The 16444-nt window shown below is 44.5% G+C and overlaps 1 protein-coding gene across 1 annotated transcript; it reads left to right on the top strand.

The window, feature by feature from the left end:
- The first annotated feature begins 1141 nt into the window (after positions 1–1141).
- On the top strand, positions 1142–15286 carry srebf1 (sterol regulatory element binding transcription factor 1). Its single transcript, XM_070980204.1, has 19 exons — positions 1142–1492; positions 3675–4325; positions 5839–6014; positions 6156–6293; positions 6529–6747; positions 6860–6974; positions 7226–7383; positions 7475–7691; positions 7800–7984; positions 8143–8404; positions 8711–8877; positions 9189–9357; positions 9500–9608; positions 9880–9989; positions 10878–11010; positions 11166–11331; positions 12271–12486; positions 13078–13189; positions 13475–15286. Exons 1-19 carry the CDS (start codon positions 1387–1389, stop codon positions 13693–13695), a joined length of 3630 nt encoding a protein of 1209 aa, XP_070836305.1. The 5' UTR covers positions 1142–1386; the 3' UTR covers positions 13696–15286.
- The last annotated feature ends 1158 nt before the right edge of the window (positions 15287–16444 follow it).

Raw genomic sequence — 16444 nt, 5'->3', positions numbered from 1 at the left:
TCACATGCAGATTTTAGAAAAGTTTGCTTCCTTCAGCTGCCTGTGGAACATCAGCAGCAGGTTTCCAAAAATCACATGGACATGTGAATAAGACATGCACCTCAATACAAACACACCCCATCACTAACAATACCAGGCTTGCTGACATGCTTTTAAAATAACTCCAATCCCCCTTGTACTAACACTTTGTAGTGCTACTCTAGGTCACTGACCCATTTCCCCATCATGCTTTTGTGGGGCTCCCCTTTTGTTTTCATGTGACAGTCCGCACATTAGTTTTACTTTAGCTGATGCTGACCTGAAAGTAAAGTTTGCACTGGTCATTGTTTACATTATTAATAATTCAAGTGTTTGTTACCAGAAGAAGCCTTACTTTCCTAAGATAAATTTAATGTATAAATGTACTGGGTGAAAATTTTTAATATTTTCATAAACTTCTCTGGTGAAACGTTACAATTTGCCTAATTTTATTCTTTTAGGCCACCTGTATCCCTGCAAATTATTTCCTTGCGGCTGCCACCACTATTCTAAGATAGATATACATGATGTAATCACTAGACCAGAGATGTGACGTCAGATCACCCCACTCGGTTCCTCAGCTTCCCATTGGACGATTTCACTGGTTCTACAGGAGGAGTCGCTGCTTCGAGTCGAACAAACTTGGCTTTAGGTGGTACACGCCTTCTTGGTTCTCATTGGCTGTTGGGGGGCAAACCCACAATAAACACATCCACGCTGTTTCCCTCAAAATACACAGTTTGGTGAGATAAATACCTAATATAAATATGACTATACATGAGTGAGATGAATAGCAAGGGATGAATTCTTATATATAAAGAATGTTATATTTACACACAGAAGACAATTATTTTCCATTACTTTTCTAATAAATCAATATATGTATTCTGGAGTCATTGTATCGGTTTGACGAGTACATAAATAACCATATTTCACTGTAAATTGTCGTATTATAAAAATATGGCATAATGTTCCACATGCCATACTCCTCTTCAGTCAAACAATCAAAACAACCCTGAGACACAAGGACGTGGGAATCTGGCTCAAAGGCAGTGATTGGATGGCGCGCCTGTCAATCACCGTCGGCTCGGTGGTTTCTTTCGGCAACCACCGTAAGCATGTTAGTATTGAATGAGCCTCAGTGTTTGTCTTGGTTTGACAAGTTTCCCCGGACAATTATGGGGGTAGGAATGAGTAGCTAGTTGACACATCAGTGAAAAGTTGCAGCTCGCTTTTCGCGTGTTTGAGGTACACTTTGGATCTGACGCTTTGGCAAATGTAGGGACGTGAGAATTTTTCCGATTTTTCCCTCTGAGCGGTTCCACAGCGAGTCAAGTCTATATTGGAAAGCCGGACACAAGTGCAAAGATGAACAGCCTGTCTTTTGACGATCCCTCGTTGGATAACCTGGATCCAACACTGTCGCTTAATGACCCCAGCGATATTGACACGGCCCTCTTAAGCGACATTGACGGTAAGGAAATAAATATGATTGGCAGCTTTTTGCTAAAAGCTAACCCCATAACACTGCTTGTAACTTAGCGCTACCTTCTGCATGTCATGTGTGTTTCACCTCTCAGTACAACTTGCCTCCCGTGTTTTGCATTTAGTATATAGACTAAAACCGTAATTTATACCATCTTGAAGCACCTCAAGTGACCCACGTTAATGGTTGTGTCGTTAGCTCGCAGCGTAGCTTAAAACAGCTAACATTAGCTTGACAAACTAACGTTAACCGTTAGGCTAGTATTCTTAGAAGGTTAGCTGAGCTAACAACTGGTGACCTAGTTAGGTTGTTTACAATTGTGTGTCTTGCACTATCACAACTCAACGCCTTAATCTTATTGTACATTAAGACGAACCAATAATTAGAACTAAGCTAGTAGGTGAGGCTAACGTGCTGGGAAATGGTCGTGAGCGCGCCCCGCCCCCAGCCTGCTCCACAGACTGAGGTTACTGCCGTTCATTCCTCCTTGGTGGGTTCACAGTGCCTCAATTGACCGAACTGACATTTCTCATATCTTTGTCAAAAAAAATAAAGAGATTCTTATAACGATACACTCTTTTGACACGTTTCGTCTTTTTCTTACTTTTGTTGCGAACGCGTGTTTTTTAACGTTTGTTTTCATGTTATATTATTTTCAAAAACAATAAAAACCACGTGCATATATTAATACGTTCATAGCAATTCAACTGTTAATCCATGTGTTTTGGTCGCATTACTCGTTTGACGTAATGTCAGGAGTGTTAGGGAAAGCAAACATTTAACATATATAAGTGGTCAAATTTGCTTCACGAGATGTTTTCCAGTCATATTTAACATGTGTATTTATGAAAAGCACCGCTGTCTTATACTCTGTTATACATATCCTGCAGCCGTGCTCGCCCGCTTCCTACATTTGACCGACAGTAACCCCTCGTGATGCTGCTCGATGGTAACCTCGCGCGAAGCCGCAGACAGCGCTCCCTCTCTTTCCGTGTCTTGGGCTGATCGGCATAGCAAGTCTCCGAGACGCACTCTGATTGGTCAAGAGCGATCACCTCATACAAAACACTGGATTACAAATCCAGGGTGCTGTGTTTCTCTGCAGACACAACATACACTCGAACTGTCTTAATTTATTATTTTTTTTGCAGTATATTCCATTGATACTTTTTGGAACATTTTCCATTCTTCCATGTTGGTAGTTGTGAGACTGTAATCAAGTTAGTTTCATGACTTTCATATATGTTTGTCACAGTACATGTGCAGGTTTTATCATTTTTTTTGTACTTTGGCCCACAGCTGCAGGAATACTGTAAATAGTCTGACTGCACAAGTTGGTGAAAATTAAATGTAGTGCAGTAAAGTATATGTGTGCGTGGTGTTTGTGTTGTCCACAAGACCGTGTTTGTTCGAAGTGAATATCAGCATGCACCATGAATATGGTTTTGTTATTTTACCCATTTAGAATGAAAAGAAATCAAAATTTGTTCAAAGCAAAAATTGCCTTTATTTTTAGCATTTTTAAGCTGCCCCAACAGTCATTTGTCATAAATCAAAATGCAGAGTTCCTACAAAGTCTTTAAAGTTTTGGACAATGTGCAAATAGACGCCAATTGCTGCAGGTGAGAGGAATCTGGTTAGCATTATTTTTCACATTTTAAATTTATAGTCACAATTTGGATGTGTTGATAGAGGGTTCAAGAATCTGGAAATGTTTTGTTTATGTAGCTTGAAAGTGCTTATAAACTGTGATAAAGTGGTGCCTCTTTATCCTACTTGTTGGTTCTCTGTAGATAAAAGAGCTTGGTCTGTACCAGCTCTATATGGAAAGTGTCCTGAGACAACTTCTGTTGTGATTTGGCGCTATACAAATAAAATTGAATTGAATTGAATTGAACTATGCTGCTTCCACCTTTCATCATTTTTTACACAGTGAAGATTATGTTTCACAGAATTGCTATTGCTATTATGAGTCTTACTTTTGAGTGCTCTCTCTGTTCAATTCTAACATAAACATGGTACATGTGCGTTGATGCATGGGTCACTCGCAATACAGATGGAAATGCAGGAGATCTAGTTGTTTTTAGTTTGGCTGGTTTATTACTTTTTTATGTTTATGTTTTTAATGTCAGTAGCAGTGATGGTGATTCTGGTTTCTCTCCCTCTTCAGACATGCTACAGCTCATCAGCAACCAGGACATGGAGTTTGGAGGACTGTTTGATAACCCTCCATACACAGGGCCCCCTCCCACCCAAGAGCTTCCTGTTTTGACCCCATCTATCACTTCAGCTGCCCCCCCAGCCACCACTACAACACCTCCATCTACATCTTCCTCTTCCATCCTAAGCAGTAGCCCCCACCTGGATGCGCTCCTGGGCCCTCCCATCACCCGTAGTTCCTCCACCCCAGATAAGACCTTTCAGCCTCCCACCTTCCAGCAGTCCCCCCTGGCCCAGGTGCCTAACCCCACTCAGAGGCAGCAGCCAGTTTCCCCGCAGCAGGCTCAGAACCTCAGACAGCCCCAGGTAGAGCAGCCCCAACCCATTCTCAGCCCATCTGCCCCAGCCCAAGCAGCTTCACCCCATGGCTCACCAGGACCGAATCCAGCTTTCAGCGCTGCACCCCAGGCCCTCTTCACCTCACCCACACCCCAGACTCCGCCGCAGCTTCAGCCTCAGCCTCAACCGCAGACTCTGGCGCAGCCTCAGCCGCAGACTCTGCCACAGCCTCAGCTGCAGACACCGGCGCAGACACAGCTTCAGGCCCAGACTCAGCCCCAACACTCCCGGACCAACTACAGCAACCAGAACGGCTACACAGGTAAACACTGTTTAATGTTGATGAGGGATTAATAGTGCCTACGGGGCCTAGTAGATAATATGGGATATCTACAGGTCCTTTGAAAAAATCTGAAAATTTTAAGGTAAATCAGTGTTAGTATTTACAGTGTGAACAAGTAAATGGCTTTTATAGAAGCCATTAATGCTCCATTTTTTTTAGCCAATAGGATGATTGTCAGTGTTGAATCTTCAGTGGTTAGACTGTAACAATACTTCTCAGCAGTCTTTGTCACAGTGTTTTCCTGCATACATAGCTGTGTTATTGACTCTTGAGATACAAAGTGGTGACACCTGGGCCGTTCAGAATGACAGCACACACAACAGCATCATGTCCCAACCTTACAACTGCTTACTGACATACTGTAAACAGTGTCAAGATGGAGAGCAAGTGAACTTTTGTTCGAAGAATGAGAATTCATATAGATAAAGAGAAAGTGTGTTTATTTATGTAAATCTGTGTTGTATAATATTGACTCTTAAAAGTAATGAATCCACTCGATGTATTTATTCTCTCCTTGTGTGTGCTAGGACACTAGGTTATTCAACCGAAGGTGATCTCATATCGAGTCCTAATCTAATAGACTTAGACTTTGCCCAGGTTTGAGAGTCTGTGAACAAAGTGAAAATACTTTGTCTGGGAAATTCCATTGTACACAGTACATATTGTACTATATATACACCTGCAGCAGCCATGTCCACTGAAAACTTTACCCTGATCGGTGTGTTGTTGCTGCTTCTGAATTGTCTTAGATGCCATAAATTTTTACTACTCCTTGAGGAAATTCCCTAGTCCTGACATTGATAACTGATTGCAATGGTCAGGCCACTGGAGCTGATAAGAAGCATAGAGTGACACACTGAATATTGCCACGAGTCACTTATGTCTAATGAGATTACAGTTCACCTATTGGCCTAAAAAACTTCACAGATAACGACTTGTGCAGTGTCAAGTATAGCAGCTTTTAAACTGATACAAATATCTGATATTTTTTCACATTCAATGGCCAATACCAGCGTGTTTTTCTCTGTACCAGTTCAGCCTTATGACACTTAGTTGTTGGTTATTTCAGGTTTAACAGGTGACATGCTATTTGAAATGAAAAGATCACAAAAATGTTTTACAAACTGCTTCGCAGCAGTGAAAAATGAATATTGGATTTCTTTGACTTTGCTCATAGTGGCTGATACATTTACTGATACAGTGTATTGGTTGCTCTGTAGTTTCTTGTGTAATGTTCAACTGCATATTTGCAGCAAAGGTTTGTTCTTTGAGCACTGGAATCTGATGTCACTAAAATTTCTCATATGTTCAAACAGCTTATAAAGGATACAGGGATAGTTTTGCATGGAAAAGCTGCTGCAATCACGAGGTGAAAGCAATTTAGCAGTCACGTCATGCTCAGTAGAATTCCAGGTAATGAGACTGTTGTCATGGATATTTTGTATATTTTATAGAGGCTGAAGGAAAATCATTTTGTTTGATTCTTTCTCAGCTGGCAGTCCTGGCAGTGTGAGTCAACCCACCACCAACTTGTCATCCTCTCCTCCAAGTGTCCAGCCAGTGACCATTCAGACTCAGCTCCAAGGGCTGACCACCACGTCTCCTCTCCTGGCCACGACAGCAAGCCAGCCAGCCCAAACCATCACATCCCACGTACAGCAAGTACCTGTAAGAGTGTTTGACTGGCACCTGAATGAGCCTCACTCATAGATAAAAAAATAAATGCTCTGTATTCCGTGGTTTGTGTATTATGTGACCAAAAGCTGAACTGTATATGTTGACTGTATATGTGTACTTGGTGTGTGTCAGGTGTTGCTGCAGCCCCAGTTCATCAAGGCTGAGTCTCTGCTGCTGACCACTCTGAAGCATGACCCCTGCATTGTCACGACTGTGGCCTCTCCCACATCCCTGGCCACCACTAACCCAGTGCAGAGCACTTCACTGCAGGTAGGCACATTGTGTGCAGCTCAGTAGAGATCATACAGTGTACTTTATTAAAGGCATGGCTGTCACTGGTAAGATCACAACTGTGCTGATCAAATACTCCTGTGAGCTTAAGTTAAAACAGTAATGTTGATTGAGACTTAAGTATGATTTTACTGTGCATTCTTTAGTAACTCATCCTTTATTTTCTCTCTTTCTCCATCCCTCCCCTCTCCCGTGCCTCCTCCTTTACCTCCAGGCCTTTATGGGTGGTGGCACTATCCTGACCACTGTGCCCGTCATGGTGGATGCTGACAAGTTGCCCATCAACCGCATCGCCATCAGCGGCAAGCCAGCTGGCCAGCAGCACAAGGGAGAGAAGCGCACGGCCCACAACGCCATCGAGAAGCGCTACCGCTCCTCCATTAATGACAAAATCATTGAGCTCAAAGATCTGGTGGCTGGCACTGAGGCCAAGGTGGGAGAGAGTACCTCATGTGGGGTGCTCTTTGTGAGATCTGGCAAGCAGCAACGTTGAGAAGAGGAGGACGAAGCTAATAGTGTTGTTGTATGTCTCTGCTTTCCTTTAGCTCAACAAGTCGGCAGTGCTGAGGAAGGCCATTGACTACATTCGTTACCTGCAGCTGACCAACCAGAAGCTCAAACAAGAGAACATGGCTCTTAAAATGGCAGCGCAGAAAAACAGTATGTGCCTGAAGTCTTTCGCTGGTCTTTATTTCATAACAGCTTCGCCGCAGTTTAGTTCAGCTCCTTGAAAGCAAGTCATTCAGTTGACCTTCTGTGATGAGATCTACAGATAGCTGACTGTTACCCTGAAATGACAAAAGGGAAAAAGTGAAAAAGGTCCTCTAAGTGAGTGGAATTGAAGGGTGAAGATGTCTTTACTTTTGTACCACTGATTGATCCTCTAACTGCTCTCCCCATCCTTTCCTCAGAGTCTCTCAAGGACCTGGTTGCCATGGAGGTGGATGCACCGCCTGATGTGAAGAACGAGCTGCCCACCCCGCCTGCCTCTGACGTGGGCTCCCCCACCTCTTTCTCCCACTGTGGCAGTGACTCTGAGCCTGACAGCCCAATGGGGGAGGACACCAAGGTATGCAGCTCACATGTAAACTATAAAGCTTCAGCAGCAGGACAAACTGTTGTCTATGGAGTAGCACAAATGTCTCTCTTCTGCTCGGCAGCCGAATGTGAGCGTGTTGGACAGACCGGCAGCAGGAGGTAGCGCTGGTGGCATGTTGGACCGTTCACGCATGGCTTTGTGCGCCTTCACCTTCCTCTTCCTCTCCCTCAACCCTCTGGCTGCTCTGCTCTGCTCGTCTGGCAGCAGTTCGACTGGGAGCGCTGCAGCCACTGCCACACATCACGCAGGAAGGAGCGTCCTGGGTGTGGATATCGCAGGTATGAAATGAAGCCACTGTCACAAAAATGAGCTGTTATGTAAGATTCTGGTTTTCATGTGATCTATTCAAAGATTTTACAGTTAAAAAAAATGTGTGATTTCCGTAGCGGACTCGTGGGGCTGGATGGACTGGATGCTGCCAACTATACTAGTGTGGCTCCTGAATGGCGTTCTGGTGTCTGGGGTTCTGATTCGTCTGTTGGTTTATGGAGAGCCTGTAACCAGACCACACTCTGGATCCTCTGTCTTGTTCTGGAGGCACCGGAAGCAGGCTGACCTGGACCTGGCAAGAGTATGTTGTATTTTTTTTTTTTGATCCTCACGGTTTGCTAATTTTTAAAAGAAAACCGCATTCCAGAAGAAAGATCTGTGTCCCTGTATTCTTCCTCAGGTGGTACCACCTTTCATCTGTTCTCACTCATCATCACCAATTTCTTTCATTGTCCCCAGGGGGATTTTGCCCAGGCCAGTCAGAACCTGTGGACTTGTCTAAAGGCTCTTGGTCGTCCCTTACCCACCTCCCAGTTGGACCTGGCCTGTGCTGCACTCTGGTCCCTGCTGCGATTCTGCCTCCAGCGCCTCTGGGTGGGCCGCTGGTTGGCTGCCCGGGCTGGAGGGCTGCGATCTGACCGCCCCCTGCAGGAGGATGCATGCAAGAGCAGCCGCGACGCTGCTCTGGTTTACCACCGCCTGCACCAGCTACACATGACAGGTTGGTTGGTGGGAGAAAGACTCTGTTTCTAAATTTGTGCAGTTGACTGAACACTGTCGGGTGGCGCATTCAAATGACAGAATCTAAGGTGATTAAAGATCAACTCCGCTGCCCTTATTTGCTCTAAGTCTTTATGTTGATTCAGTGCCAATAAAAGGTTTAGACTAAGGTTGCAAAATCATTTGGCTTGCATAATTATTAGCAGACTGCTTTGCCTTTTTTTGCTTTTCATGATTAGTGCATGACTGCTCTTTGTAAAGTTGTGTAATTGGAAAAAAAATTCCTGTCTTCTGTCTGTGCAAACAGGTAAGCTGAATGGTAGCCACCTTTCAGCAGTGCACATGGCTCTAAGTGCGGTGAACCTGGCAGAGTGTGCTGGTTCCTGTCTGCCTGTAGCATCTCTGGCTGAGGTCTACGTGTCTGCAGCTCTACGGGTCAAAGCCAGCCTGCCAAGGATCCTGCATTTTACCTCTGTAAGTCCCTTAGTTAGCACATGCCTTGCCGTCTACTACAATTTATATTGTGCTGATATCATGTTTTATTCAGATGTTTTTGCTTGCTTGCTGTCAGAATGATATACTTGCACAACCTGTTGGTGGTTTAGAGTTCAAGTGGTGTGGTGGTGCACTTAAAAAGCAAGCAAGTTTTGAGCTGATGTCCATTTGTCTTCTGTGTTTAATTAACAGAAACTGAGTTGTTAATGACTCTGGGACTTACCCACTCGACACACACTGAACTACAATGAACCAAAACACCATTAGTAAACTATGCTTTCTTCTGGCAGCGTGTGTTCCTGAGCAGTGCCCGCCAGGCCTGCCTGTCGTCCAGTGGCAGTGTGCCTCCAGCTATGCAGTGGCTCTGTCACCCGCTGGGTCACCGCTTCTTTGTGGATGGGGACTGGGCTATTCGCAGCACACCCAAAGAAAGCATCTACAGCCAGGCTGGCAACACTGGTCAGTGCAAAGTACACCCTCCATGTGTTACTGCCATGAATCCTCTTAAAATTTGTCACCTAATGCCTAAACCTCCTGTTTCGCCCAGGCACAATCAGGCAGTTGTATTTGTCATGTTAATGGTGTGCTGGTGCTCTTACAGTGGATCCTCTGGCCCAGGTGACTCAGGCCTTTAGAGAACACCTCCTGGAGAAGGCTCTGTACTGTGTGGCCCAACCTTGTGGAGAGAAAAGCCCCAGCCAGGGCGAGGGGTGAGAAAACAAAACATACTTCCAAATATCTGTTTAACTTGTACACCGTTTATAGCGTTAATTAGAATTTTTAATGGTCGCTTTACTTTTTGACGCAGTCTAGGTCTGAATAGATACAGACAAGTGGAACAGCAACAATAAGGTCAACATAATTGACTATAAAAAATAAATGTAAATAATTCAAGAACACCTTTGGTAATAATAGATTTGAACTTGTGATCGTGTGTTTATGTGGCAGCAAAATAACCCTTCAGTGCGTGTCTCTCCTCAGGGAGTACGCTGATGCCCTGGAGTACCTCCAGCTGCTGATTAGTGCATCAGATGCGGCCGGTGCCACCTCCCAGTCCTTTGCGATCGGCTCCAACATGGCCACTGTCACTGGTAAGTCACTGGTGGCAACTGTCACTTCTGTCAAGAGCACACTTGTTCAGTGCCAACTAATGGCAGCTCTTTTTGAATCCCAGCCCGAAATCAGCTTCTAAAACCTTGGCAAACTAACACTCACTGACTGAGACCACTTCTGTTGCTCGAGTACATCAACACATTCAACTGTAGATTCGGGCTCCTTTCTTCATTATCACTTATCTTCTCTGAGAAAATTGCATTTGTTTCTCCTGCATTTTTCCTTCCCAGACGGTTTGATTTTCTTAATATGCTTGCAAAATAAGAGGCAGTGAGCTAAAGTTCATTTTTATGCTATTGAGATCGAGTAGCCTGATTTCCACTGGGTTGACTTCCACCCTCCCGCCGCTTTCCTTTGTCCTCACTGATCACTGATCTGAGTGAAAGAGGGCTAGGTGAAAGGGAGGCATCCAGTAGATTGCTTCATCTATCTTCAGCGCTGTCAAATTGGTGATCACCTTGAGAGGAGGGAGGGCGTGGGAGGGGAAGGGAGGCTGTGCAGGGATTTTAATGGAGAGACTTTTCTTGGCAAAGCCTCAGGTTGCTCACACAGTGTTAGAAGTATGTGTGCGCGCGTGTGTGTGTGCGCGCGCGCGTGTGTGTTGCCCAATGTTAAATGAAGTAGTTTCCCCTCATGAGGGAGTCGTCAAAATGGCTGCTTTCTCTCAGCATGTTGTGACTATGCCAGAGGGGAGAAACAGATTGATTCAGAGGTCAAAAAATACAGACAGCAGCTGTCTGTGTGCATGTGTGTGCGCACACTCTCATGCATGTTAAACGTTAGAATGGGCAGTGGGGGATTCAAATATTTGCATGTTTTTTTCTCTGCGGGTGTCTCGCCTTTGACTGTTTTGTTCCAACTTCCAGGCTGCGATCCCCACTCCAAGTGGTGGTCCTCTGTTGCCGTGGTGATCATCAACTGGCTCCAAGGAGATGACGCCGCGGCGGAAAGGCTGTATCCGACTGTTGAGCACTTGCCCCGCAGTCTGCAGAATGCAGAGTAAGTTAGACATGCGCATGCCAGAACGTTTGCAGCCAGCCTAAGAGTGTGTTGCACTCGTCTTCTGATGCCAAGCGGAGAAAACACACACACAGGCACACTTTCCACTACTTTAACCTGTGTCCTCTGTCTCTTTTCCCCCCTCGCTCTGTCAGGAGTCTTCTGCCCAAGGCATGTCTGAACATATTCAGGGCGGTGCGGGCTCTGCTGTCCAAGCCAGAAAACTGCCAGCTGAGTCTGAGCTACAGCGACAAGGCCAGCGCCCTGCTCCGAGACAGCCTCAACCTAGGACCACACTGCCACAGCTCCAGTTTAGACAAGGTACACACACACACACACACACACACACACACACACACACACACACACACACACACACACACACACACACACACTTGTACACACTTGTAGAGTGCACATTAAAGTCAAGTTGATTTTTTTCAATTATTCCTATGAGGAAAATTGTGTGAGGGTGACAGCATTCGCATTAAAATATTTAAAAAAATACATGCGAGTGCACACAGTGACAGATGTGCCCCCACACGTGTCTGTGTGTAAAATTAGAAATGCAGAAAACTGCGCACACGTAATCACTCAAGTTTGCACGCACGCTTTTTGCAATACGAAGCCACACACTTTACCACAGACGGTGAATCCCCCGTAGCAGCTCCTCTGTGTGATACCGCCGTGTCCTACCCTCTGGCGTTCAGCAGATGGTGATGCTGGTGGATAGGTAGCTCACAGCGTGCATACGTCTACGGCCAGAGCTGTGGTGCATTGTAGTTGCATTGCATGTGTGTCTCAGCAGAGTGCAATGTACCTGCAGTGCAACACAGAGCTGGGCCACTAACAGCAGAACGCACACGCTCTCAGTGAAGGTGGAAAATGCCCTTCAACTTTGAGTAGAGCTCTGTTGTAGTGTTTTATTTGATCTGCTGTCATTCTGAGCATACAGTGTTTGTTTTTAGAAGTGCAAATAATGACTCATGGTTTATATCAACTCTATAAAATAGTTTTTGAGGCAGATTTCTCAAAGAAATATTTGAGAATGGCAGCTGAAATTTTCTAGTTTGACTTACCATTATCATACATTTCAATTGAACAGATATTAGACATTTTAAAAGCACGCTATTTGTGCTTTTCACATTTTTCCCTCCATGTAGCTTTGCTCTCCGTGTAATAACAGTTGCTTTGTCAGTGACGAGCTCTGGCAGTGAAATGTCTCCTGTCTCAGGCCTCTTCTTGTCCTTTTCTCTGTAGGTTGTCCAGTTGCTCTTGTGTGACCTCCTGCTGGTGATGAGGACCAATGTGTGGCGTCTGCAGCAGCAAGGAGCCGGTCCTGCTGGGTCAGGGTCAGCGGGTACCAGCGGCCCTGCGGGGGTCCATCAAGCCTCCCCGCCGGAGCTCCAAGGCTTCCAGCAAGATCTCAGCTCACTACGCAAGCTGGCGCACAGCTTCAGACCTGCAATGCGAAGAGTATGTGTCACAGTGTCAGTCACCACATTTTACCTGGTGGTTGTTTACTATTAGCTGCATTTGGCATTTAACTAAAATACAGTGGAACTTTGTCTAGACTGATCTCTAACCTCATTTCCACAAGCAGACATCCAAACACAACATGATTACTGGCTGATTGACACATACTCAAGATGAGCACGCCTGTGCAGCTCCTGTGTTGTGTGTTTGGACATGTAGGAGACTGACAGGCAAATTCGAAATGGCAACAGTGTCCGAGAAGCACATAGCCTATAAGTGTACAAACACTTCCTGTGCACATATTTGCAGGTGGTCCACAAAACAAATCTCTGTGGAAATTAGCTGGGAGGTCTTGCAATGCACATACACACACAAACACACACCCCTGAGGCAAGTGTTTAGCAGCGTTGTTCACAAGGATTCAAAGTCTCTCTGAGGTAGAGCCGAACGCTCTGTATGAGTCACCATCACTTGCTCTCATCCCCCCTCCTCCTCCTCCTCCTCCTCCTCCTCCTCCTCCTCCTCCTTCTTCTTCTTCTTCTTCTTCTTCCTCTTCTTCTTCTCATCTCTTGTCCCTCCATCTCTTTCCAGTTGTTCCTTCATGAAGCTACAGCCAGGCTGATGGCAGGGGCCAGTCCCACCCGGACACATCAGCTCCTGGATCGCTCGCTGCGACGCCGAGCTACACCCGGAGCCAAAACAGGTGTGTGTGGACGTACTTATGTTGACTTTTTTTTTTTCTTTTTTGTTACCCCTACTCTATGTAAGTAATTCAGTCTGCAGGCTTTATTTGGTTGGTTTGGTTTTATTAGCTTTTTGCTGCTCATGATACTTGAATTTCTTTCAGTTTTATTCTCATCCATTTTGCTCAATTGTTCACTGCACATCAGTAATCGAACAAGGCGGCACCGTATTCTGATTGGCTGGTGGTGGCTGAAGACACCCTGAAATTCCACACTGACGTTCTTGTTTTGTTTCTTGCACACAGAGGAGTGCGAGACGCGGCCAGGCCAGCGGGAGCAAGCTGAGGCCGTGATGCTGGCATGCCGCTACCTTCCCCCCTCTTTCCTGTCAGCCCCTGGTCAAAGGGTGGGCATGCTGGCGGACGCAGCTCGCACCCTGGAGAAGCTGGGAGACAAGAGGACCCTGCACGACTGCCAGCAAATGATCATCAAGCTGGGCAGCGGCACCACCGTCACCAACAGCTAGAAAGAAGGGACCGGAGGGGGGGAGAGGAGGGGCTCAGAGACATGCATGGACACTGTATATAGAAGCATCTCTGACATACACAAAAATGCCCAGACAGACAAGAAACCCCTCGCAGACACACAGCCATACGATCTCTGGTTGGCGTGCAGCTATTAAAAAGATTTATTAAATTACACAGATTCTTATCAAACTGTCAGGATTTTCCTTCAATTCCCCCTCCCACCAGCCCAACCCCACATCAGGTGGCACTTTTAGAGTTCACACTCTTGTTGCTGTGAATCATTACCAGAACATGAGAAGCATTTTTCTCTCTTACAAACTGAATCTCCCTCGCGGGAGTGCGTTGCAATGCCACAGTTTGTCCACAGAGAGGAGCCATCATGGATCATTGTGAATGAAGTGTGTGTGTGTGTGTGTGTGTGTGTGTGTGTGTGTGTGTGTGTGTGTGTGTGTGTGTGTGTGTGTGTGTGTGTGTGTGTGTGTGTGTGTGTGTGTGTGTGTGTGTGTGTGTGTGTGTGTATGTGTGTGTGTGTGTGTGGCATGACAGAGACAGTTGCCCTGCATCTGTTCAGTATCATCCCACCCCTCAATTTTTTCGACATGGTTGCACCTTCTACAGGTGCTCAGTGGGCTGGAGCGGTGGGCTGCTCTGATTGGCTGCAAAGTGAGGCATCTCTGGAGAACAACCAAACTTACATTGGAAACCACGGTTGTTCGAATGGTGTTGAAGTTGATTTGAATCATATTTCACCGGTGATGCTGCTGCACAAGCTCAGTGTCTCTATCTGCACTAGCCCTGCGAGGCTGATTTCAATGAGATGAGTAATAATATGGCTTTATGAGGTTATTTTCATAGAGGTCGTTTTTTGTTTTGTTTTGTTTTGCTGTGTACATATTTTCAAATGTATTTATAATCTGTATGAACTTTGATTAAGCAGTATTTTGCATAAGCAGAGTGATAAATGCTTATTTTCCTCCCTTTAACCTGTTGTATTTGGGAGCTTTTGACGATGGCGTGTCAACACAGACAGTATCAATTTATTTGCGTCACATCGTCTGACTCAGTTGACCTTTTGCACTGTTGCACACGTGTGCAATTATGGTATCAAAAGAAATTGGCAGAGTCCAATTCTGGCACTGACAGCTCAGACTACAACATGAACCTTTGGCACTTTTGCAACAAGTTACGTAAGTCATGCAGGCAATTTGAAAATGTTGACCATTATTTTTTTCCAAAGACGGCCTGTAGTGAATCCTTTTCTGGTTTTCCTTTGTAGCTCCCAGCATATAAAGAGCAATACTTGCTCTTTCACTTATTATAGTTTCTTGCCCCAGTTAATGAATATTTTGTAGACGACTGTAAAATGTTTTAAAAAAGAAACTTTGCTATGTTTTTCTTTTGTCCCAGGACCAGTATGTTTATATAGTGTGTCACTAATGTGAAAGACTGAAAGACAAAGGGTTGAGATGAATGAGATGTAGCCATGTCTGAAGGTATTATTCATGTGTCCTTTGACATCTTTTCATCTCTTCCTTGTTCTTTGGCTTCATCCTTTTATGATGTAAATATTAAAGCATTTTGTAAAGAAGACTAATGTTTCCTGTGGTGCTTTTGGTTTCAATGGGGTAATTGAGTTTGATGCAACATGATGGCGATGATAAAAGTAGTTAAAAGTCTTCTGCCACTGAAATTATGCAAGTAGGTCATGTGCTCACTTGTAAGATGGGACAAAACTTCTTGTAGAAGATGTCTGTTTTGGGGAAAGTGCTGAAATATATTAATCTTGTTCATCTCTTCCTAAATCCAATTATTTTTCAGCATTGTTTTATAAACAACTAAGTTAATATCAGATTGAAAGCTTTTAAATATGACCAAAGATTTGAGTTTGTTAACACATCTTTGATAATTGTACTTCGACTTGGTGAACACTTGCACAGCAGCATGATTAAACTGCACAGGATGAGAGAAAATATGCTGATCCGAATTGTGTCCCCAGTGTGTTCATGTCCGTGCATGTTCAGAAAAGACAAAAAGAGCAGGCATTGGTCATAGCAGCATTGAAAGGTGCTGGTATATTTAACATTGGCGTTACAAAAAACATTTCAAACAAAGTGATGCTGTGTCATCGATTCCAAACAAAGAGACATGAAAATCAATAAAACGGCATGCTCCAACTTAAGACAAGTGACATTCCCAAAAAACGTTATTTTTTTTCATCAATGGATTCTTTTAATAACATTTTATAAGCAATAACATATTCCATCTTATAGAAAATAAACATCTCTAGGAAATACTATACACAATTATATTAGTACATCACATCTTACATTTAAACAGCATCAAATACTTATATACACCATTAAATAATGAGCTTCATAAAAGAGAAAGTTTGGTGTGGGGTTTTTTTGCACTTTCTTTTATGCTCTAATACTTAAATATGTCTCCTTTTGATATGACCAGTACTTCGATTGACGCCCTGCGCAGGACGTCGTTACATAGCATGGAAGAGTGAGAGAGGCTACATCTGAGATACACAGACAGACAGGTGTGTTATGAATTCTGAGTTGAATGTACATCTTTCTGCACTGCTGTGGGAGGTGAAATAATCTTACATCGTGGCAATGTTGACAGTAATACTTCTGAACTGTACATAGATATGAGGTGAGCTGACCTGACTCCCGGTTGGACCCTCGGAGCCCTGCTCTGCAACCTGTCAAGTGATGATGATGGCATCTACTGTACATACTG

Source organism: Chaetodon trifascialis, chromosome 15, assembly GCF_039877785.1.
Source record: "Chaetodon trifascialis isolate fChaTrf1 chromosome 15, fChaTrf1.hap1, whole genome shotgun sequence".
Classification (NCBI taxonomy): domain Eukaryota; kingdom Metazoa; phylum Chordata; class Actinopteri; order Chaetodontiformes; family Chaetodontidae; genus Chaetodon; species Chaetodon trifascialis.
The sequence above is the reverse complement of the archived record's forward strand: the minus strand, read 5'-3'. Positions and strand labels throughout refer to the sequence as shown.